Here is a 26,356-nt window from a genome sequence, read left to right as displayed (position 1 = left end):
GCTCTGTGGGCATATTCCATGATGCGCGCAAGCGCATCATGGAAAATATGCCTTCAGAGCAGTTGCTATTCATAACGCCATTTTCACTAAATAATCGTTGTTTATATTACTTATATTTGCATTTTACCACTTGCAAATACCCTGTTTTAGCCTAGACCTTGACAGTTAGCTATTGCATCAAAAATAAACATTCAGACTGTAATGTATTTTAATTCACATAGATTTTTTAACAGAATCAATGATATGTTATACCAGTAAATCTTTTAGAATGTTATTATAAGACAGGTTTTAATATTAAATACATCAATTTTATGGAGTTGGAGAAAAACACATGATGTATCGTATAGTGGTTTAAATCTATAACGTCATGGAAAAGTATATGACGTCAGACCTTTATGACGTCATAATATACAGAAGGAGCAATTGCGATGATATAAAAATAATTGCAGTTCCTCCCTATGGACTTACAGTGGAAAAGAAAAATGCATATGCAAATATAAGACTGTAATACACACAGGGTACTCAAAGGTTAGAATAACTAGTTTTATTATGACATCACAAACGTTGAACGCTTTAAAATGCAACGTCACAAGCGAGAATCAAAGTTCACGCTTGTGGCTGTTACAGTGGCTCTTCCTTTAATTTGAACTTACCCTGAGGATAAAACATACATTTTGACGTAAAAATCACATTTGCAGACAAGGAAAGAAGTTTTAAAAGATGTAAATATAAGCATTAACTCATTATTTTTTGTGAGATAAGTCTCATTAATGCAGCGGTGTGTGAATACACAATTTCATAACGCGCTAGCGTGCATTAATCAATTTGTATGCACACACCGCTGCAGTTATGAGACTATGGGTGCTTTTCATTAAACTGGCATCGCCGGATTTGCCGGTGCTGCCTTCATCGTCGATTGCTGGAACACGCGTCGCCGGCGAGCGATTGTGGCAACGCAATAAAACGTTGCCGATTAGGAAACAACATGGCGTCGAGGTTATCATATTCTACATAACCAGTATTTCCAAAACTACAATTTGCCATACTACATTGAAATTCATTAAAACTGCCAAAATTTCTGGATCAAGTTTTAAGTTTTAAGGTGCAATCGTCCTCGTTGGAGCATTGTGACGTTGCCAACAGTTCCAGTAACGTCCCCGTTTCCCGATAACGTCGCTGGCGAGGCAACGTTAATGGAAAGCGCCCAAAATATTTCAAAAAATAATGATTTAATGCTTAATTGATCAGATATTTTGTATAACTCCATTTATCTGATTTTATCATGTCTATTGTTGCTCAGGTGAGTGATTTGGTCCACGAACCTCTTGTTTGGAAGAGTTACCTTAGTACTTGAATGGAAAATTCTATTTGTAATTTATTGTTGACTAGTCTCTATTAACATCTAACTATAGTGAATCCAAAAAGAGATTGGTTTGTCAGTTATTTAGTTCGCCCCAATGAATAATTGTCTTGTTCTTGTACATAAAGTTACTGTATCATATTATTTTTTGTACCAAATATTACAGTACTGTATTACTAAGAAAAAAGACAAATCTATGAATAAATATCACATTTATTGAGTTCTATCTACAGCTTGCTACAACTCACAAAAAATCATTTGTATAAAAGTATTATGCATTTCATGGTAAGCGTAAATACAAAGAAAAAAATAATTTTTGAGGAAAAAAATCAGTTCACTTCAACTTGGTCACAATATTCCACAAACACTACTTACATAAACATGAGTTTTCTATCTACCTGATCAATATAGATCAGTGTTTTGTGTGGGAGAAAAGTGCTAAACCCACCAAGTATATACATATAGGTATATTTTTACAAAATGCATCATAAACCCAATACAAAGAGTTGATACAGACAGAATAACATTTACCTTACACCACTATCCCATGATGCAACTTGTCATAACATTGTAAGTATACAGGTCTGATAGGATTTAAGACACGATTCAGCTATAAATTTACATTATATTGACATACAGATGAAGGTCAACTATTCATAAAAAATTACATGTTGCCATTTAAAAAACAAAAACATTTCGGTATGATAGACTCTGAATCCTCCTTTTCACCCTTTGATTTCCATCCACGTTAATGATGTCATTTTTAAATATCAAATATAAACTGAAGAATGAATGAACATGAAGAATTCAAATTTGAGTTATTCCCCTTTGAATATGATGTTTCATTATTATACAAGATTTCTTGTGTGCAAATGAAAAAAAAATAATCACACATTAGTCCAAATTTTAAGTGGCAACTATGTCCAAGCACTAAATTACGCCTGGGTTTTATAAGAACATTCAAACGACTTAAATATGTAAAACAGAGAACATGTACTGTCCATTGAGAATCTACTAAACCAATACCAGGACAAGTGAAAAGCTGTCAATGTGACAACAAGCTGAGTTCTCTTTTATGTGAACAGTATCCATAATCCATTTATCCTGAATTGATAAACACTACCTATCCAAAGAAATGGAGTACCCTATATGCAATATTCTGCCAAAAATGACCTAGTTCAACAGCTAATATTTTTATCATAAATTATTTAAAAAAAAACAAACAAACAAAAAATGAATTTCCGCATTTCTGATATCAGTTCAAATGATCTGCAAAACAAGTTCCTATCTTAAAAACCGTGGAAGGATTATCCGTACAATGGGGTACCCTATATAATATATTCTGTGAGAAAATGACTAAAACCAACAGTAGGTATTCTACAAATTATCAAAAATCAAAATCCAAATAATATTAACATCTCTGATATATGTATACTTGATCTGCAAATCAACAACTTCCTATCTTAAAGACTGTATGAGGAGTTAGCCGTACAATAGGGGTAGCCTTTTGGCAGCTGCCCGCCTGCATGCCATTTGACAATTTCAATAACTGGATTTCTCCTTTGGAAAACTCGGTTCCAAAAATTGATATCAATGTAAAATAACAAATTACTGTATAGTTCATGTACACAGACCACAGACTTTAAACAGATAACATACTGTGAAATAAAATGATAATAAAGTACAATAAGTAATTACTGTATAGTTCATGTACACAGAACACAGGTTCAAATAATGACGCGTTATTTAAAACAAGTACAGATATCGGTCACTCCGCAGATAATCCAGTTATATTAAATTTTTAACATACACCATCAAAAACATAATACACCTATACAAAGTTTATATTTGTTGATAAAATGTCAGAGGTAGAATATACCGGTAAATCATTAAAAATAAAATACAAATACAAAAGGAGAACCGACTGATTCAGACATCTTATGAACAAATAAACGTTGACATCAATTCTTCAAATTTTTAAGTCTTTCACAAAATCTAAGATCTAGGATCTAAATGTTTGTCCTTAAACATAAAAAATAAAATAAAATATGGTTCAAATGGCATATCATTTGCTATGTGAGTACTATTTGACAAGAGGCACACATGCCTTGACGGTCACCTGAGTACCATAGCCCTTAAACTGACAAGTCAGAGAGTCTCATGTTAGTATTGTAAGCTTCATTTTGAGGTTTACACTCTAATCTGAGACTCCTCTGGCTGTCAACCCGCTTTTATTTGTTGCTGTTTGAAAATGTATTCATGAAAATGAAGTGGGGGTGGGGGGGGGGGGGGGGGGGGGGGGAGGGGAGTCAAGAGTCAAAAAAATCTCACATCATCTATACCCTTACAAAAAATTATCTTTTAGTACAAAGAGTAGAGAAGAACAATTTGACCTTTTTTGGATATTAAACCTCGCCTATGGGGCCCTGAGGGTGGTAGGGTCATAATTTTCATATTTCATATTCTTTTTATTCAAGAGATGCTTCATTCCAAAAATGGTAACAAAAGAGTCGAATAGACCGTCTAATTTTCATGAAAAAGTTAAAAATGTAAAATTATAAAGGAAGGACCCACGACAGACACCGCACAACAACGGACAAAGACCAATTTCGATTGCTGACATGAGCGACTCGGGTCAGTGCGTACTTGAAGATAAGGACATCATATTGCAATAAGTGGTCTACGTAGCCAATGTCTGTTTTCTGTCTTCCTCTGTAAGGATTTCAAGGAAGGTGTTCTGTTTTCTCCCCTCGTGGTCAGGTAAAATTGGCCCATCTACAGGAAACAGAATAAACTAATGAATGATGTAGTTAATGATCAACACCAACATGATATTACTTAGATGAGGACAAGTCTAGCTAAACAAGATATCTGTGAGCCAATGCTCAATAGTAATACCCCCGCTTTGATGTTAATATACAAAATAAGCAACGTTAACTTAAATAGGAAGTTGACGTCCGGTTGGTACAAAAATAGAGATTCAAATGCATGGCATGTCTTAAAAAAGAATGTGTTAAAATTTCAAGCATCTGCCATCAATAGTTGCTGAAATATTTTTGACGAAATTTGTTTCAAAATTAGGCTACAAATAAATAAAGTTGACTTTAACAAGAAGTTGACGTCCGATTGATACAACAATAGATCCTAACGTATGGTGTGCCTATATATGATACGAGTCAAATTTGACCCCATAATTTGCCATGTTTTAAAGTGTATTAAATATATTAAATAATCTAATTTAATTGTTATGTTATTTTTACGACGAGTTGATATAAGATATATCTCCCCCCTATTTATTTGATTTATTTCCACTCAATGACAGTATATGACGTCAGAAGCTGCGCTATTTTTATGATTCAATCAAATTCAGTCAAAATTGACATTTTTCTTATCGTTTTTCAAATGGCAAAGATAGAGCGCAGCTTTGAACAAGTAAAATATTTTGTCACTTAAAAGTAGTGCTGGTTAGATGCATCTCTAATGAAAAACATTTGTTTGTTCAAGCATGCGCTCAATGCTTTCTGAAAGAAAAACTGCTTGAAAACTAGCCGTACTATGCTGAAAATGCGAAAATTGCGGAAAATCGTTAAATTTATGATGTCATATTTCTAAGTTGTTGGCACGTGAATCAAAATGTAAATTATGAAATAACTTCACATGTATATCTGTACAAAATAAACAAAGAATTACAGTAAAATGATGATGTTCTTTTTAAGTGGCCGTTTTAGGCTCAAATCATGTATAGTACTTTGTTCGAAAATTTAGGCAAAAATTAAACAAAGTCGTCACTTAACAACAAGTTAACGTCTGATTGGTACAACAATAGATTCCAACGTATGATGTGCCTTAACAAAGAGTGTATTAAAATTTCAAGCACCTGCAATGAATAGTTGTTGAGAAAAATAGAAGAATGCGATAGAATTTTTGTTACGGACAGACAGAGAGAATGACTGACAGACAGACACAAGGGTAAAACAGTATACCCCCCTCTCCTTCTGAGCGGGGGTATGATAACATTCAATGTTAAAATTGATAAAGATCTATTACAATATTTAATAATTCCTTTTTTTTATTGTTCAGTTTTCATCGACTTCATATGACTATCTGTTTTATGTTTACGATAATTCATAAAAAATGGCGCTCGCCGATGGCGGACGACAATCGTCGCCTGAGAAAATCTACACAGAGCTACGGAATGTGTGTCCCCGTACAGACTCTGTAAGTAACTTAGCAGATAATACGGACAATGTTTTCAATGATCATGACATGGTACATTGTGCATACAGCCCACAAAACACCGAAATGGTGGATGTATTGATGAACAATCGAGTGAACGAAAATCAACCCGAATACGACAATCAAGTCGATGCCACTTACCTGAATGATGCACCATCAACTAGTACAAATGACTTTGTCTTATTTGATAATGTGCTACAAAATGTACCAAAAGAATTTTATATTGAAAAATTATTACAATTATCCTCAAGCAATGAACATATAATTATTGAATATAGAGCACTCTTGTGTACAAGAGCAAAAACCATTGAAGGGTGTCCAAAGGGAAACCTCATTCAACGCAGAACCACCAAAGGTAACCCAAGCTCAGTAAGATATGCAAAAGACTGCTATGCCCTTTATATGTTTTGTAATGGTGATACTTCCCATCTTACTGACGTTTTTGACAAAAAGCATGACCCGTCAGATACGCCAAAATCACTTAACATAGATCTACACTGCCTGACACAAACTTTGTTAGAACGTGTACGTGAACTTTAATCAACTGTCTCCAATACAAGCAAGGTCATCAAAAATATGCAAAAAACGATATCAGACCTAAAGTCCAAAAACACTGCTTTAACAGCTGATATCGATAAAGTGAAAAATGATTTCGAAGCTCATTCAATAACGTGTGAAACATTTCGTAAAACCACAAATTCACGACTTAAATGTGTTGACGGTCTTGATTCCACGGAAGAACATGCCAAATCACAAAGAGTCGACAACGAATTATTAAAATTATAATGCCTTGTGCATAGTTAACCCGAAACACGAGCACTTTTCTATTTGCTTTATTCTGCGTACTTGTGTATGTAGGTAAGAAGCTACAATATTACAAAGGAAAAATATCAATACATATATCATTACCCAAAAAGCATGTTCCGCAAACACAGAAAATACTAAAAATGTTTAACATTAATGCAATACACAAATAACTATTATGTGTGTTTACTCGTTACAATACTATGCAACTTTATCGAGACTTATAAAAACTTCACTTAAGAAGTAAATACTACGGTATCTTAGAAAAGACTTAAATGTTATAACAAATGAGAATTGATATAATAATTAGTAAACTTTGATTAAAACAGCAAATAATTTGTAAACTTACATTTGTGACCTGACTGCAAACTACAGATACATTGGCGGTAAAACTGCACGGACTAACGCTCTTCAGTAAAGAAGTCAAATATATATACCCTAGAAATTAATTGAATTTCGAACCCGATGGAAAAAACAATATTGCCTATCGTAACAGCACACTCCCCGCCTAATATTAAATAAATATTACCAATAAAAAATTGTATAAACTGATAGAATTCATAGCGGAACGCTTTCAAACAAAGATAGTGCAGAAATTTCATGGAACATGAATGCAAAATATATTCACCATGGAACATGGGTAATAATCATACAAAGATACTTCAAAAATATCATTATGGAACATATATGCAAATTTTATATCTTCACCATGGAACATGGTTAAAACTTAAGTTATGGACACTTGCAATGATCATATGAAATTTCACATGGTTTAAGAACAATCATTCATTGTGGAACACAATCAAAGATACACTATGGAACATAGTTACCAGTCATCAGATGTGGAGGTTCATTATAATTTTGTGGAACACAAATTTCACGATCAACAATTCAGCATCACCATTTCACTAATAGGACGCGTGTACATCACATTTTGTCCGTCTTTATGGATGCGAACGCGAGCTTTACGAACTTTACCATCACTGCTTTGGTATGTTTCTGTTATAACACCAATAGGCCAGTCTGTTCGATGTACTGCACTGTCTTTTAAAAGAATAACGTCACCGACTTTTAAGTCTGGTCGATCATCTCTCCATTTCCGTCTGGGTTGAAGGTTCTGTAAGTAATCTTGTCTCCAGTGTTTCCAAAATATTTCGGAGAGAACTTGTACATGTTTCCACTGGGCGCGGTACATATCTTTGATGTTATCACTTTCTGGTATCACAGGTAAGTAATTCACTTTTCCAGTTAACAGCATCATAGGGCTAAGAACTAAAGTTGAATCCGGGTCAGATGAAATCTGCACTAAAGGTCTTGAATTAATAATAGAACACACTTCTGCCATAAACGTCGTCAAAGTTTCATGTGTTAATTGTCTGGAATTTAGATCAAGTAATATCGCATCAAGAATTCTTCTTGTCAGACCAATCATCCTCTCCCAGGAGCCACCCATATGCGAAGAATGAGGAGAGTTAAATATCCAAACTGTTCCATTTTCACGTAGATGTTTTTTAATCGGACCATCTTCAACATTCAGAGTTTGTATTCCTAATTCATCTGCTGCTCCTACAAAATTTGTACCCTTGTCTGATCTAAATACTTTGACCGGTCCACGTATTGCTTCAAAGCGTCGTAAGGCGTTGATAAAGGAAGAACTAGACATTTCTTCTATTACTTCGATATGTATGGCTCGTGTGGTTAAACAGCTGAACATGATTGCCCACCGTTTATTGTTTATTACTCCACCACGTGTCTTCCTTGCTAAAACTGTCCATGGACCGAATGTATCCACTCCTACTGTGGTGAATGGAGGACCAGGAGTAATTCTGTCAGAGGGTAAATCAGCCATTTTCTGTAATTCGAATTTTCCACGAAGTTTTCTACACGTGACACAATTGTGAATAAATGAAGACACCTCACGTTTTGCACCAATAATCCAGAGGCCATTCTTTCTAAGCGCTCCCTCGGTAAAATGTCTTCCTTGGTGTCTAACTGAATCATGGTAGAATCGAATCAGGAGTGTTGAAACATGATGTTTATTTGGCAATATTATAGGATTGATTTCTCCAGTAGATAACACATTCTTCACATTATTAAGTCTCCCACCTACGCGAAGTAAACCTTCACTGTCAATGAATGGGGAAAGAGTTGAAATCCGACTATCCTTTGAAACAGTTTTTCCATTTTGTAGAGAGAGTATTTCTTTGCTAAAACACTCTTTCTGTATTTCTTTCAACACAAATTTTTCAGCATCCTGACAGGATTGTACACTGATACTGTTTTCACACATATGCCATCCAGAACAAGAATGAGTTCTGTGCTTGAAAGACTTGATGACATGTCTTAAACAGGCGACAAATTTGATAAAGGTTTTCCATTTAGAAAATTTCTCTGCAAGTTCAGTTATACAGTTCTTTGACATCTTAGTGGTGGTTTTCATGACTTGTACATCTGGACGAATTTCCTTGTCATCCTGTGGATCTATTAATGGGAAGTCATAGTTCTTATTAACCTCATTTTCTTCATGTTGTTCTAAAAGCCATTGAGGTCCTTGTAACCATTCACTATTCTGTAGCTGTTCACTCGAAAGGTTTCCTCGTGTCGCACAGTCGGCAGGATTTTTATGGGTCGGTACATAATTCCACTGGTCAGTAGAACTCACTTTTAAGATTTTGCTCACACGATTTGTCACATATGTATAGAATCTTTTCGATTGGTTGTAAATGTATCCAAGGACAACTTTACTGTCGGTGTAATATTTCACAACATTCGGTTTTACATCCAATTGTTCTAAAACAGTTTGTCCAATATCTGAAGCAAGGACGGCTCCACAAAGTTCTAACCGCGGTATTGTATGTCCTTTCATTGGAGCTAGTTTGGCTTTTCCCAATATAAATCCCAAATGGCTTGCGTTGTCATCACCAGTGATTTTCAAATATGCAGTTGCTGCAATCGCTGTTTCTGACGCATCACAGAAGACATGTAATTCAATGTTGTTAACACAACTTAATGAAACAGGTAAGTACATCCTAGGAATTCTCAAGTCTTGTAAACACTGTAGAGATGATTTCCACTCTTTCCATTTGTGATCTATTGTGGTTGATAATGGTTGATCCCAATCGGCACCAACTGATTGTCGAAGAAGGATTTTCCCGGACAAGGTAATAGGTGACAAAAAGCCCAACGGATCAAAAATGCTATTCAGGAATGAAAGTAACCCTCTCCGAGTGTTTGGTTTTTCACTGTCTTGAATCTCAAACAAGAAGCTGTCATGATTTAAGTCCCATGATAAACCGAGACTATGCTGTAGGGGTAAGACTGAGTTTTCTCCAAAGTGTACATCTCTAAGGTTCTTGTTCAAGTCCTCTTCACCGAAACTATTCAAAATCTCTCTATCATTCGAGGCAATCTTGTGTAACCGTAAATTGCCATTTTCTTTAAACACTGTTTTGGTTCTTTTAATCAAATCTATAACTTTTTCACGGGACGGTGAGGACACTAAACCATCATCTACATAAAAGTTTCTATTTACAAAGTCTTTAACATCAGACCCATAAGTGTTTTCACAATTCTCTACAGTTTTTCGTAATCCATATGTTGCTATGGCAGGAGACGGTGCATTTCCGAACACGTGAACGCACATTCGGTATTCAATAAGAGGAAGATCTGGATTATTGTTTTTATACCAGAAAAAACGAAGAAAGTCCCTGTGTTCTTTTTTCACGTAAAACTGGTAGAACATCTGTTCAATATCAGCAATTACAGCATATCGATCTTGGCGAAAACGCAATAATATTCCTATAAGACTGTTTGTAAGATCAGGTCCAGTCATCAACACTTTGTTCAGAGAATGTCCTTCATAGACTGCGGACGAATCGAACACTCCTCTCACTTGATTTGGTTTTTTAGAATTGTATACACCAAAAATGGGTAAATACCACATTTCATTGCTGCTTTCATGATCGAGAACAGGAGCTATTTCTGCAGCACCACTATCAAACACTTTCTTCATAAATTCAATAAAATGAGTCTTTTTCACTTCATTTTTCTTTAAGCTAGCATCCAAAATTTGAGCTCTTCTCCATGCTTGTGATCGGTTGTTTGGCATCATGGGTTTCGGAGAACGAAAAGGAAGCGGAGCAATCCATTTTCCATTTTCATCCTTCTGAAATTCTTCATCCATAAGTGAAAGAAATTTACGGTCTTCTACAGACAAACCAATTTTGTCATCATCAGGGGACTTTTGAAACAAAGTGTCATATGTGTCTAAAGCTTGATGTTCTTTCACTTGAAAATGATTTTCACATGGATTGAATCGTGTCGTACGTCCATTGTTAAGAACGGAGGTTTTCATCACACGAACAAGGTCTGGGCGATGAACTTTTCCGAGACATACATCTCCGATTATGACCCATCCTAATCCTAGCTTTTGAGCGAATGGAGTTTTCTTTGGTCCAGTAATCTGATGAAACACATGATGTGCTTCTGGAACATCTCTACCAATCAGTAGTTCAATGTTTACATCTTTTTCTATTGGTGGAAGCTCATTGACAATTGAATTCAAATGATAATGAAAACGAGCAACATCTGGAGTAGGGATTTCTGATCTTTCATTTGGTATATCATCACATTCAATAGTTATTGGAAGTTCATATTGACAATCTTCATGCACTGATTGAACACACAGTCCTTCGATTCTTCTTCCTGTCATAGTTGTAGTTCCTGAACACGATGACAGAGAATATTGGGTGGAAGGGCCCTGAACATCCAGACGATCGCAAAGTCTTGGAGAAATGAGTGTTCTATTGCTTTGATCATCCAGTATAGCGTAGACTTTTATGGCTTTGTTAGGATTTTGACGTAGAAACACATTCACTAACACTATTTTCCCACAAGAACGTCCTAAAGAGGGTTTGTCACACAACACGGTACATTTTGAGGCAACATTTTCTGATGCGTTATCCTCCCCGCCATTCTCTCTGACAGTTGAATGTTGGTTTTCAAAAGAGTTCGTTAATCTATCAACATGCATCAATGTTCTGTGATTATTACTGCCACATTTTTCACATTTCACTTTAACGTTGCAGTCTCTGGACATATGATTTGTTGATTCGCAACACTTGAAACAAATGCGCTTTTCTTTCAAAAACTTTCGTCGTTCTTCAAGTGGCTTTGATAGAAACTGTCTACAACACAACAATGAATGTTCAGCTTTATGAATAGGACAGCGTTTCATCGTTTCTTGTTGAACATATGTTTTGCGGTTCAGAATACTGTCTCGTCTATTTCCACGTGCAGGTGCTAAACTTGGGGCGATACGCGGGTTGTCATACACAAATGCTGGATCATTTTTCACTTCACTCATATCTCTAATGAAGTCAATAAACACAGACAGTGGTGGAAATGGTACTTTATACTGCTTCTTGTACGTTGAGGCACGAGTTGTCCATTTTTCCTGAAGACCGTAGGGTAGTTTGTTGACGATAGGATTGATCCCGGAGGAAGTGTCAAAATATGACAACAGTTGTGAATAATGAACATCAGATTTTGTAGATTCTAACTCTGACAATATGTCCAATAAATCATAAAGTCTGTTCATTTCTTTACTTGAAAGTTTTGGAAAGCTGTCTAACTTTTTCTTTATAGTTGCTTCAACCATCTCTGGGCGCCCGTATCTGTCGTGTAGACGTTCCCATATCCTCTGAAGTCCTCTTTCAGGTGCATGAACATTGGAAGCACGGATACTAGAAGCAAATGTGCTGGAGGTTGGCCCCAGCCACTTTACAAGCAAGTCCATTTCTTCAAATGGTGAAACATTAAGTTCATTCACAATGCTCTTAAAACTAGTTTTCCACACAATAAATGTTTCAGGACTATCACTGAACTTGGAAAATCTGGTTAATAGTAAGTCTTTCTTGAGGAGAAATTGCACAAGTCCTCCTAGAACCGAGTCGTCTTGTACTGTGCTGTGTAGTTGAGAGTTTGGATTGTTTGGAACAGGAGGATCCTGATCATAAAATCTATTTGGCTTTGGTGTTGCCTGAACTTTCAGTTTTTCTCTAGGTTTTTCTAAACACAATGATTCGGCATAAAATGGTTCCTTTTCTTGTGGGATTTTGTATTCACAATATTGTTCTTTATTCAATTTTGTTTTCAAATAGAGATCTTCAATTGGTTTTGGATCACTAAAATGTTGCGACACATATTGTTCTGTTAAGTCCTTTTTGTTAACAAAGGATCGTTGAGAGGATGCACTAGATGATTCACTGTCTGAAATTCTCTGTGATAAAACTTCAGCGGCTTCTAATTTCAATGCTTGAAGGCGAGTTAATACTGAGGTAACTACAGTCTCTTTTCTTTCAAATTCAATTTCACTTTTTCGGATCATTTCTTTGTCACTATTTCGAGTAAGAAATAACATAAAATCTTTGAACACAGCATTGTGCTTGGTACGAACTCTCTTCAACTCATCTTCTATCTTCCTAAGTCTCTGTAAATCACCAACTTCAGCTTTGTCCAGATTTATCAATAAATCTTCCATCTTTGTCCAATGTTTTTGTAACTTTTTTTGAAAATCATGAAGTTGACTTTGGTAAAATCCTTTACCTGCTGCCGTTTTTGTTCGTGCTCTTGCTCCGAGTGATTTCGGGATGGCATCGATAATTTTCTCATCTGCTTCATGAAGAGATTGTTGATCTTTTTTATGGTCTAACTGTCCTATATCAGGATTCTGCTGAATTTCAGTTATCCCTGGATCAGGGTCTTTGACGTTACCTGGATCAGGCTGTTCCGAGCGTTCGTTTTGTCCTGGATCAGGCTGTTCGTTTTGTCCTGGAGCAGGTTTCTTTTCCTCCAACAAATCAGGTTCCCGTACAGTATCTGTTTCTCCTGGATCAGGGTTTGATGCCATGGTATACGAAATCTTCTTACTATAATGCCTTGTGCATAGTTAACCCGAAACACGAGCACTTTTCTATTTGCTTTATTCTGCGTACTTGTGTATGTAGGTAAGAAGCTACAATATTACAAAGGAAAAATATCAATACATATATCATTACCCAAAAAGCATGTTCCGCAAACACAGAAAATACTAAAAATGTTTAACATTAATGCAATACACAAATAACTATTATGTGTGTTTACTCGTTACAATACTATGCAACTTTATCGAGACTTATAAAAACTTCACTTAAGAAGTAAATACTACGGTATCTTAGAAAAGACTTAAATGTTATAACAAATGAGAATTGATATAATAATTAGTAAACTTTGATTAAAACAGCAAATAATTTGTAAACTTACATTTGTGACCTGACTGCAAACTACAGATACATTGGCGGTAAAACTGCACGGACTAACGCTCTTCAGTAAAGAAGTCAAATATATATACCCTAGAAATTAATTGAATTTCGAACCCGATGGAAAAAACAATATTGCCTATCGTAACAGCACAAAAATTATCAAAAATTTGTCAAAATCACCAAAAACAATTATCAGAATTAAAATTCCAAAAGTCATTTGCTGCTGTCGTTTCCCCGCCGAAGGCCCCTACTACCCGTCTTCAGACCAGTGACAGTACTTCGCGGTCCACTGATCATTCACAAAATCCACCTGAAAACAATACGCCAGGTAACGGTATAAATACTACAACACTGGGGAATTCCCCACATCGTGTACAGGACTCTTCTGGGGCAAATCAAATTAACATGCAAGTAAAGGGGGTCACTGACTTACAGCAGTCTCCGAAAAAAACAGAAAACAATGAACAACAACCCGAAACAATTAAAAGCACACCAGAACAACAAATGAACGAAAACAAACTTCCGATTCCGGTGCACATCTCACGAGAGAAAATTGTACCTATGAAAACTGAATCAAAAAAATTTAACAAACCAAGCACAGAAAAAGGAAATGATAAACGGGATGTATTCCTTGGAATAACACATCGCAGGCGCAAAAACGCCCAATTTTACCTTACAGGAATTGATCGAGAAACCACTAGAGACGGTATTATTAACTATGTCCGAGATAGGGATATCCGTGTAACATATCTTTCTCTATTCCAACCAAAGTATAATCCGGACTGTTTATCAGCAAAAATCCACATTCCGGAAGAAAACCGTGAAACTATCAATATGCGATCATTTTGGCCTCGCAGAGTCAAATGCCGACCATGGATAAACGCCCATGAGAGACAGCAAGGTTGCGAATCAGACGATGTAAAAAAAATAAACTTTTTGTTTAGCCATGAACATACATAAAGAGTACGCAATGCACATTGATCTTTTGTTTATCATGTTGTTTTCAATTTTGAATTGGAATGTAAGAGGTATTATGTCCTCTAATGTTTGTTTGACAAATTTATTACGTTTAACAAAGTGTGATGTCGCTGTAATCTCAGAACACAAACTACCTGAAAATTGTTCAAAATTTTTAAACAGTATTGATCAAAGTTATATCAGTACAGCAACATTTGAAAAATCGTTAACCAATGGAGATAAAGGCAAAGGAGGTGTAGCTATATTATATAAAAGATCCCTAGAATTTTACACATCATTGGTTAACACAAACTCAAACAGAGTCATTGGTATTTGTTTAAAAACGCCAAACTATGTACCATTGTATATTTTCGGTGTGTATTTACCATCTGAAAATGATGTAGATAAATATAGAGAAGAACTAAATGTACTTCACGATTTGTATACAATCTATTCTAATCATGGCCATGTTATTTTTGCTGGTGACATGAATGGTAGCCTTCAACAAAAAGATGTTGAAAGAACAAATGCCTATAAATCAGCAGAACTTGTAACATTTTACAGAAAAAACAACCTGTTTTTTCCTTTTCATAATGTTGAACAATGCAAAGATGTATATACTTTTATACCATGTAAAACAATGTTAGACTACACATTTGTCAGTGAATCGTTGAAGAACCACCTAGTAGATTATGATATTATTCACGAAGGTGTAATATCAAACACGTCAGACCATTTACCTGTGATTGCTAAAATTGAGATTGTAGAGAACCCCCATATCCTATTACCAAACACCACTAAGTGGCCCGCATGGCACAGGATATGTAAGGACTCAAAAAATCATATTGTAATCAACTGCAAACAGAGTTAAACCAACATCTTCCACCAGAGAAAGATGAAATGTCACTGAATGAAATAGATTTTTACACTACAACAATCGTAAATGCTGTAATAAAAAGTACTACTCTAACTATCCCAACGTGTTCCTATAATCCTCATACCAAACCCTACTGGAACACTACAGTTAAGGAGGCGCATAAACGCAAAATGGAATCCAGAATAAAATGGGTCAAGGAAGGAAAACCTCGAGGAATGCAGCACCCATCTTATGCAGAGTATAAACGTAAAAAAAGACATTTTCGACAATGCCAAGAAAGCGCTTCTGAAGAATACATGAAACAAACTTATGAAGACATTGACAACGCTGCAGGAATCGACATTCGCTTATTTTGGAAACTCATTCGTCGTCAAAAACCACGTCAATCAAAAATATATCCAGAAATACAATTTGCAGATCGGACTGGTAACACACCAGAAAGCGTTGCTTCGGTATTTGCTGAATACTTTTCCACAATATATCAAACTGAACAAAATTATACCTTTGATAATGATTTCTACAACAGTATCATCAATGAATACAATAATATTAAATCCCAAGAGACTCAAAATTCTATTTTCTGTCCGGATGACCGCATTACGGAAAAAGAAGTTCTTGACTCTATTTCACTATTAAAATCCAAAAAGGCTCCTGGACCAGATAAAGTACAGTCAGAACACCTAATACACGGAAAAGAAGTTCTGTCTAAATACTTATGTGTCTTGTTTAATAGTATATTAAATCTAGGCCAAATCCCCTCTGGTTGGAAACAAGGCTTTATTGTCCCAATATATAAAGGTGGAAATAAACCAAAAACATCTCCGGATAGCTACCGACCTATCTCATTACTATCGACTTTATTTAAAGTTTTCGAAAAAATTATCCACACTAGGATTATTGACACTTTATCTAACGAAGAATTATTTCCTAACCCCCAGCAACAGGGCTTCCGTAAAGGCTTAAGTTCTATAACTGCAGCTTTCAACCTTCAAGAAACAATACATCATTACATCGAAAATGGATCTCATGTATATACCTGCTTTTTAGACAGTCGGAAAGCATTCGACACAGTTTGGAGAAAAGGTTTACTGTACAAACTCAATAATATAGGAATAAAAGGAAAGCTATGGATGCTAATAGACGACTGTCACATCAATACTAAAAGTGCAGTGATTGTAAATTATCAACAGTCAAAATGGTTTCCTGTAGAACAAGGAATTCGTCAAGGAGGCGTCTTATCGGGTTTTCTATATACAGTTTTCATTAATGACTTACTTAACGAGCTGGAAGTCATAAATAAGAACTTCGGAATCAATAGAATCAAATCATCAACCCCAGCCCTTGCAGACGATATTGCTTGTCTATCTTCAAACCCATACTCACTTCAAACCATGCTTAATACAGCGTACTACTATTCTTGCAAATGGAGATTCTCTTTCAACGCTGGAAAATCATGCATAATAGTGTTTGGAAAAAATCCCAAAACTAACTTCACGCACCAATGGTTAATTGGAAACGAAATTATACCTATACAAAAAGATTATAACCATCTTGGCATAATCCAAAACTGCAATTTTAAATCTATTACTAGAACAAAAGAAGCATGCGACAAAGGCCGGCGCTCATATTACGCAATAAAAAATTTGTCGTCTGGCAACTCTAACCCAGTAACTCTTGTGAATCTTTACAAAAAAGTAGTATTACCCTCTACACTTTATGGCTGTGAAATTTGGAATGAACTTAAACTACAGGATTATCAATTATTAAATAAATTTCAACACTTTATTGTCAAAGACATTCAAGGCCTGAAAACATCAACACGATCGGATATGTGTGAAAGTCTAGTAGGTCTAAGACCCATCACATCAGAAATTGATAAAAAGAAATTACTGTTTTTTGAAAAACTGTGTAATTTTTCCCATGACATATTAGTAAAAAAAATATTCCTCTTCAGACTGTTTACATATTTGAACGACAAGCAAGATAAATCGTTTGGATATGTTAAAGATATATTCTCAATTCTTCACAAATATTCTTTAGAACAATATCTTACTTCTTATTTGGAAACAGGTATCTTCCCGAGCAAAACCGAATGGAAAAAAATGATAAAGTCGGAAATCTTCCGTTACGAAAGTCACCAATGGACTAATCGAACACTTCGTGATTCGGACTTTACAAGATTTATTATACTCCATAATGGAACGGGCTTACCAAGAATCTGGAAATTTGCGTGGTCGGCACAACAAAGTAATATAATCAAAGTTATAACAAAACTCTGGACTATTACCCCTACAAGAAATATAAGCACCTGTCAACTATGCAACACTCAATACACAGACATTTTTAAGCATGTTGCTTGTAGTTGCGCGTACTTCTCCACAAACAGGGACATTTTCTGGAGTGATATAATTAACTTCGATCTGGGCATTTGTGCTGAACTTTGCGCTCTTGACGAGGAGGAACTGTACTCATATCTATTGGGTAAAATCCCAGCCACCCCATTATCGGAACAAAATGAAAAAGAACTCATACTTTTATGTGGAAACTATCTTATTAAGGTATTTGCAGTATATAAAAGAACAGTCAATGATACACAGTAGTCCTGTACATATATATATATATTTTTATTACTATCGTTGTAATTTTTTTTTTTTCAGTAACCACCTCATTGAATTTATTTAGCACGATATATTTCACCTTTCAATTATAATATTCACATTTTCACACTTGTTAAAACATGTATATATATATATATATTTTTGTATCTCTTTATAAATATTTCATAATTGTTGTATAATATGCATGTTTGATTTTGTTCAATAACATACATTCCATGTACTCTCTGAAAAGAGGAATAAAATATTGAATGAATGAATGAATGAACTTGTAACAAAATAACTAATTACAATTACATGTCTCATCATATTAATTACAATGACCTTTTATTCTAATTAATGTACATCTAATTAATGAAAGAGATACATCTAACCCTGTAACAATGAGCTGTTTATATTGACAAACTATCACACAGATAAACATGTCTTACATGTATCTTATTGACTGATAATTAACACGGACTGTGTGTCTTAGTGATCTATATCTAATTAATGTGAATGATAATGACTCAGACTTACCTGTCAGAGCGTCCTGTCTGGTGATATACCTGTATATAACCACCGTCTTGTTGACCCCTGATCCGACCCAGAGACGGTGAGTGTTGACATCATAACTCAGGCTCCATGGTGAGAATATCCCTGATGGTCTTATCAGTAGATGTGACAGGAACTGACCGTCACTGTCTAACATCTGTACTGTGTCGGTCCATACATCACACACCAGGATGTGTGACAGCGCGTCAGTACAGATTCCACATGGATCTAGTCCTGATCCTGATGGATGTCCTGTGTAGGAGAAACGATGTCTTCCTCCACGCTCTGTCACCACTACAGCACCATAGTCAGACACCACGACATCCCCATTGTTGTTCTCTGTTATATAGTTAGGTTCTCTATACAGCCCCAGTCCTGTGATGTCATGCTGAATAGTTTGTGTGAGTTGTCCACTCTGGTTGTACCGGGTTACCTTGCCTGTCTTTGTCCTATAGTTATACATCCCGACCAGTAGATCCACAGTGGACGGGGACCAGTACACACACTGTATTCTCCATGTTGAGTCTGTTCTCTCTATAAATGTAGTGGTTGTTTTCATATCCTTTGACAGTTTGTTGATGTTATAGTTCCTATCTATATAAATCAGTTCACTCTCACTGTTCACTGTGTGTAATCCATATAAACCATGACATGAATCCTCCACACGATGTAGAGGGACACCTGTTGTGTCTGTCAACATGAGATTGTCTTTATCATCACTGACCCAGACCCGGTCTGATGTCAAACAGGAAATGTGATAACAACCATCAGCACCTGTCACTGTGAGAGAGAGAAGTAACTCGGGTGGAGACAGCAGTTTCAGCAAACACTGGTTTCCTTGCTGTGGTTTTTCTGTCCCCGTGGTTGGGATTTCACTCAGTGACTCCATCACATCAGCAGTGGCTGGATTCAGATCTACAAACATCAGACACAAACAGTCAGATGGAACAGATTGATTACAAACATCACATCTTGTATAATGAATGTTACAGCAATGTTTGTCTATCATAATGTATCAATTATCATTATCAATTAATAATAAACATATATACATGTATTTAATTTATTCATTCATTCATTTATTACTGAAAAACATAGATATATCTGATAAGTCAGTTATTTAACAGACAAGTAATGTATTTACATCTCAGTATGTGATGTTGATTGTTTATATATAAATATGTATTTACATTATATTGACAAATGATAAAGATCACATCCTATATATGTCTGACTTGTAACTACATATTATCTAATTTACAATGATAATGACCCAGACTTACCTGTCAGAGCGACCTGTCTGGTGATATACCTGTATATAACCACCGTCTTGTTGACCCCTGATCCGACCCAGAGACGGTGAGTGTTGACATCATAACTCAGGCTCCATGGTGAGAATATCCCTGATGGTCTTATCAGTAGATGTGACAGGAACTGACCGTCACTGTCTAACATCTGTACTGTGTCGGTCCATACATCACACACCAGGATGTGTGACAGCGCGTCAGTACAGATTCCACATGGATCTAGTCCTGATCCTGATGGATGTCCTGTGTAGGAGAAACGATGTCTTCCTCCACGCTCTGTCACCACTACAGCACCAGAGTCAGACACCACGACATCCCCATTGTTGTTCTCTGTTAAATAGTTAGGTTCTCTATACAGTCCCAGACCTGTGGTGTCATGGTGTATGGTTTGTGTGAGTTGTCCGCTCTGGTTGTACCGGGTTACCTTGCCTGTCACTGTATCAATGCTATACATCCCGACCAGTAGATCCCCAGTGGACGGGGACCAGTACACACACCGTGGTTCCCATGTAAAGTCTGTTCTCTCTATAAATGTGGTGGTTGTTTTCATATCCTTTGACAATTTGTTGATGTTATAATTCCTATCTATATAAATCAGTTCACTCTCACTGTTCACTGTGTGTAATCCATTATCATATAAATCACGACATGAATCCTCCACACGATGTAGAGGGACACCTGTTGTGTCTGTCATGATGAGATTGTATATACCATCACTGACCCAGACCCGGTCTGATGTCACACAGGAAATGTGATAACAACGACGGACACCTGTCAGTGTGAGAGATTGATGGAACTCAGCACCAGACGTCAGTTTCAGCAGACACTGGTTTCCTACGCGTCGGTTTCCTCTCTCTGTGATTTGGATTGCACTCAGTGACTCCATCACATCCTCCTTGTTGAGTGACTCAGTCATGGAGAGCTGGCTGGTGTGGAGTGTAAGATGTATCTGGGGGAGGGCTATCTTTGTGGAGGAGAGGAATTGTAATGCACTGAATGTGAATGCTGGCTGTACATATCTGAGTTCATAATCCTGAAGGCTGACAATAAGTCTGCTTATTTCTATTATCTGTTTGAAACATCTGTGTTTGAAATCAAAGTCACAAAACACATTTTTCATGAAATCTTTTCTCACTTTGTTGATGAGATTCTTCAGTGTCTGGGCCTTTGTTAACATCTCTGATTGAAAGAGGGAGAATTCTGTGTGACAGGTTTTGAAATCAGCTTTGATTCGTGGCAGGAGAACAGGTCTGTAAAAGAGAGCCTCACTTCTGATGGTGTGAATGGTTCCTCTGTGTTGTTGTCGCTTTGTTTTATAGGCTGTTCTAACATCTAGTTGTTTGTGAGTTCTATGTTTTCTGCAGTGAGAACAGACGGGGAGTTCACAAGGTTCACAGTACTTTATATAAACATGGCTAGAATGTCTCACACAGATCTCTTGTGTTGGGATGTAATTGATTTTATAACAGTGTGACACAACATCATGGTCTAATGTTTTGAGATCTTTTACATGGTTCCCTTTACACTGGGGACACAGATCACATGGACACGATACACAATGGTACTCTGTGTCCCCCGGACACTTAGAACACTTATGCGCCCTATATAGGGAGTTTGCTGTGTCCATGTCTATATTCTTGATTCACAACCTGTTAAATAAAAATAAAGTGTTTTAGAATTATGTCAACCACATTCTTTCAAAACTATTTAATGATATAATAAATTTATACAATATCATTATATAATATCATTTTGTGTGTAGGGAATATATCAATTTAAACAAGACCTTATTTTAAAATAATAATATATTTTCATTCATAGATAAATTATGGTCTATTATCATCAGATAATAAAAACACTCGACCAGTAGATAATTTTTTTGTTAAAACTTCTTTTTGACATTTTCATAACACTAATCTCCTTGAAAAATTACATTTAAAATTTTGTAAACATATATTGAACTTGAGAACCTCAACTCCAAACTTTATGGTATATGGGGAACTTGGAAGATACCCCTTAACAATTAATGTTAAAGTTAGAATGATTTCCTTCTGGGGTAAATTAGTCAATTTCCAGAACTCAAAATTGTCAGCAAAACTTTTTAATGTATTGAAGAATTTTAATAACCCATGGTGCGAAGCCATTAAGAAAACTTTAAATCAATGTGGATTGACATATATATGGTATCAAAACACAATAAACATACCCTGGTTAAAATCTAAAGTATACAATATTTTATTAGACCAATTTAAGCAATCATGGTATAGTGAGGTACATAATTCTCCAAAAGGTTTAAATTATAGGATTTTTAAAAACTCACTGGATTTTGAAAAGTATTTATTGATTTTGCCAACACAATTATGTAAGAAATATTGTAACTTTAGAACTGGTAATGCTAAATTACCTATTGAGATAGGTAGATGGTTTAATATTCCTAGAGAAAACAGAATTTGTAAACTATGTACCTGCAATGAAATTGGGGATGAATTTCACTACTGATGTATATATATCCAATTCAAGGGTTAGATGTTTACCAAAATATTTCATAACAAATCCAAATGTTGTAAAATTTGAAAAACTGTTTAATATCACAAACATAAACCAACTTACCAATATTTGTAAACTATTAGATACTATATTTGAGAGAGTTAGCTCTCTTGGTTAAATTATATCTGTTACCCCTTCATCATGCATGTACCATTGATTTTCATTTATTATATATATTGTAGTTTGTACATACTGTACATATGTTTTTTCTCTTCACTGTAAATTCAGTTATGAGAATAAAGTTCATTGTCATTGTCATTGCTAAACACTGGTGACTTTCTCCCTCTTTCTTTTTGCTCTATCTGTATCATACATTCACTGCTAAGAATGCGCTCACTAACTCTCTCTCCCTCTCTCTCTCTCTCTCCAAAATATGTACTTTCTTTTTCTATCTCTCTCATTCAATTTCCTGAGAAACATGTACTCTCACTTTTTAAAAATGTACTCCCCTCTCTCTCTCTCCTCTCTCTCTCTCTCTCTAACATTCACTTTTTAACTTTATCTTTCTCTCTCTCTACAAAATATGTACTTTCTTTCTCTATCTCTCTCATTCAATTTCCTGAGAAACATGTACTCTCACTTTTTAAAAATGTACCCCCTCTCTCTCTCTCTCTCTCTCTCTCTCTCTCTAACATTCACTTTTAAACTTTCTCTCTCTCTCTTACAAAATATGTACTTTCTTTTTCTCTCTTTCAGTCTCTATTTCTCCAAGGTTCCTGAGAAACACGTACTCTTGCTCTCTTTGTCTCACTATCTCTGACATTCTTCATTAAACATTCTCTCTCTCCCTCTCTGTGTAACATTCACTGTTTAACACATATTCTTGCTCTCTCTCTCTCTCTCTCTGTGTGTGTGTAACATTCACTGTTTAACATGTACTCTTGTTCTTTCTCTCACTCTACCACTATCTCATCTACTTTCTCTTTCTCTCTTTTTTCTCTAATGCCCTTTACTGAACAACATGTATATTGCTCTCTTACTATCTCTGACATTCTTTAACCTCTCTCTCTCTTTCTCTCTCTCTCTCCATAATATGTACTTTCTCTGTTTCTCTCTCTATCTCTCAGTTTTCTGATCAACATGTACTTTTTCTCTCTTTGTTTCACTATCTCTGGCATTCTTAATTAATCTCTTTCTCTCTCTCTCTCTCTCTCTCTCTCTCTCTCTCTCTCTCTCTCTTAAACATTTAATATTTTCAGACATTCTCTGCCAAGGAAATACAAGTGCTCTTTATTCCAGTCTTTCTTACATGTATGCCAGCTTTTTGTGTCTATTTCTCTCTCAAACAGATGCTCTCTCTCTCTCTCTATACTTTCTATCACTTCTTTAACATGTTCTCTTGTTCTTTTTCTGCCACTCTCTGCCTTTCTTCTCTCTCTCCAAAATATGTACTTTTTCCTTCTCTCTTTCATTCACTTTTCTAGAGAACATGTACTCTTGCTCTCTCTATCTCTGACATTCTTCATTAAACTCTCTCTCTCTCTCTCTCTCAAATATTTACTATTTTCAGACATTCTTTGCTAAGGAAATACAAGTGCTCTTTATTCCAGTCTTTCCAACATGTATTCCCCGCCTTTGGGGTATTATTTCCCACTCAATGAGACGTATGTACATACCCCCCCCTCTCTCTCTCTCTCTCTCTCTCTATCCCTCTTTCTCTCTCTCTGTTGCTCAATCACACACACTCTTTTTTTAACATGTATTTACTCCGTAATTGCTGCTAAATCTGCAAGTTTGCTCTTCTTTATTTATTTCTTTCTCTCTTTCATTTTTTCCCACCAACACGTACTCTCTCTCTGTTTCCCCCTTTCTTCCTCTGCACAAACTTTCCCTTTTAAACATTTACTTAATGGCTACAAAATATGCATGCTTGCTGTTCTCTCTTGCTACTTTTACATCTTTCACTTTTTTTTAGCAACATATTTATGTTTGCACTTTCTCTCTCTCTCTTTCTCTCTCTCTCTCTGAAATCTGTACTTTATCCCTTTCTTTCTCTCATTCACTTTTCTGAGCAACATGTACTTTTGCTCTCACTAGCTCAGGCATTCTTCATTAAACATTCTTATACAATCTCTCTCTCTCTCTCTCTCTCTCTCTCTCTCTCTCTCTCTCTCTCGCTCTCTCTCTCTCTCTCTCTCTCTCTCTCAGACATTTACTATTTTTTTTTTTTAGACATTCTCTGCTAAGGAAATCACATGCTTTTTCTTCCAGTCTTTCCCACCTATGTATGCCAGCTTTCTGTGTCTATTTCTCTCTTGTGCAGACTTGTGTACTTTCTCTCATTCTTTTCTTCTCTTTCACTTTCTTTCCATCTCAAACTTTCCCTGTTTAACAGCTATTCACTCTGTAATTGCTGCTAAATATGTGCTCTTGCTCTTCTTTATCTCTTTCTTTCTCTCTTTTTTCCCGGCAACATGCTAAACATGTACTCTTGCTACTCTCTTTTACTTCTTTGCTTCACCAGAACTTTTGCTCTTTCTCTTTCACTTTTTTAGCAAGTTGTGTTCTTTATGTTTGCGCTCTCTCTCTCTCTCTCAAACTTTCTCTGTTAAAGATTTACTTTGCCTCTCCTACACAGGTACAGACATTCTCTGCTAGGGAAATAGAAGTGCTCTTTATTCAAGTCTTTCCAACATGTATTACAGCTTTTTGATTATAATTATCTCCCAATGAGATGTATGTATATGTTATCTCTCTCTCTCTCTCTCTCTCACACAAACACGCTTTCTGGGTTTTTTTTCTTTCTCTCACTTTTTCCCACCAACATGTTTTCTCTCTCTCCCTCTGCTAACCATGTACTCTTGCTACCCTCTTTTACTTTTTTGCTTCACCAGAACTTTTGCTCTTTCTCTCTTTCACTTTTATTAGCAACATGTTCTCTTTATGTTTGCGCTCTCTCTCTCTCTCTAACTTTCTCTGTTAAAAAATAAAGATTTACATGTACTTTTGTTTTTAGTCTCTCTCTCTCTCTCTGAAATCTGTACTTTCTCTCTCTCTCTCTCTCTCTCTCTCTCTCTCTCTGAAATCTGTACTTTATCTTTCTCTCTCATTCACTTTTCTGAGCAACAAGTACTCTTGCTCTCACTATCTCTTGCATTCTTCATTAAACATTCTCTTATGCACTCTCTCTCTCTCTCAGACATTTACTATTTTTTAACATTCTCTGTTATGGAAATACACATGCTCTTTCTTCCAGTCTTTCCCACCTATGTATGCCAGCTTTCTGTGTCTATTTCTTTCTCATGGAGATGTATGTACTTTCTCTCTTTCTCGTTCTCTCTCTGTCTCAAACTTTCCCTGTTTAACAGTTATTTCCCCGGTAATCGTTGCTAAATATGCGCTCTTGCTCTTCTTTAATTCTTTCTTTCTCTCTTTCACTTTTTTCATCATTTTCTCACTTTGCTCTCTTTCTCTCCCTCTCTCATTCCCTTTTCTTGTAACATGTACCTGAACTCTTCCCCTGTTTGTCTCACTCTCTCTCTCAGATTTTTTCTGCTTAACATGTACTCTTGTTTTCTTTGTTCCTTTCTCCAACATCACCAAGACTTATTTTTAGGTCTGTTTTAGAAAAGAGGGCTTACCCTAAATTTGCATTTTGTCTGATCCTATTGCAACTTTTTTGTGAAATGTGATACTATCTAAAGTGAGCTCTTATTTACAATTCATAATTTATGAACTACATGTAAAATGCAGTTTTGTCTTTACCCCAGGTAGAGAACAGACTTTAACTGTTATCAAAAAACAAATCACACCTTATTATCAAATATATGTAAAATGAGAACTTTCCAAATTATATATGAGGTCATTATTATTAACTA

General features: G+C 35.8%; 2 protein-coding genes across 2 annotated transcripts in view; both read right to left on the bottom strand.

Annotated features, from left to right (window-relative positions):
* Positions 1-6,413: 6,413 nt before the first annotated feature.
* On the bottom strand, positions 6,414-13,846 carry LOC128172216 (uncharacterized). The gene is made up of 2 exons (XM_052838002.1): positions 13,703-13,846; positions 6,414-13,415 (listed from the first exon to the last, which is right to left on the bottom strand). Exon 2 carries the CDS (start codon positions 13,308-13,310, stop codon positions 7,284-7,286), a length of 6,027 nt encoding a protein of 2,008 aa, XP_052693962.1. The 5' UTR covers positions 13,311-13,415; positions 13,703-13,846; the 3' UTR covers positions 6,414-7,283.
* A 4,826-nt stretch (positions 13,847-18,672) lies between these two features.
* The window catches only part of LOC128172217 (uncharacterized), a 219,288-nt gene continuing 211,604 nt past the window's right edge, over positions 18,673-26,356 (bottom strand). The window contains 2 exon segments of the mRNA XM_052838003.1: positions 18,673-18,757; positions 18,759-19,599. Of these exon segments, the coding sequence (XP_052693963.1) occupies positions 18,673-18,757; positions 18,759-19,599 (926 nt within the window).

This window comes from Crassostrea angulata, chromosome 2 (genome assembly GCF_025612915.1).
Source record: "Crassostrea angulata isolate pt1a10 chromosome 2, ASM2561291v2, whole genome shotgun sequence".
Taxonomy (NCBI): Eukaryota; Metazoa; Mollusca; class Bivalvia; order Ostreida; family Ostreidae; genus Magallana; species Magallana angulata.
The sequence above is the reverse complement of the archived record's forward strand: the minus strand, read 5'-3'. Positions and strand labels throughout refer to the sequence as shown.

Excerpts from the sequence above, each read along its gene's own strand:
- LOC128172216 (XM_052838002.1), bottom strand. The coding sequence starts at position 13,310 with ATGGCATCAAACCCTGATCCAGGAGAAACAGATACTGTACGGGAACCT.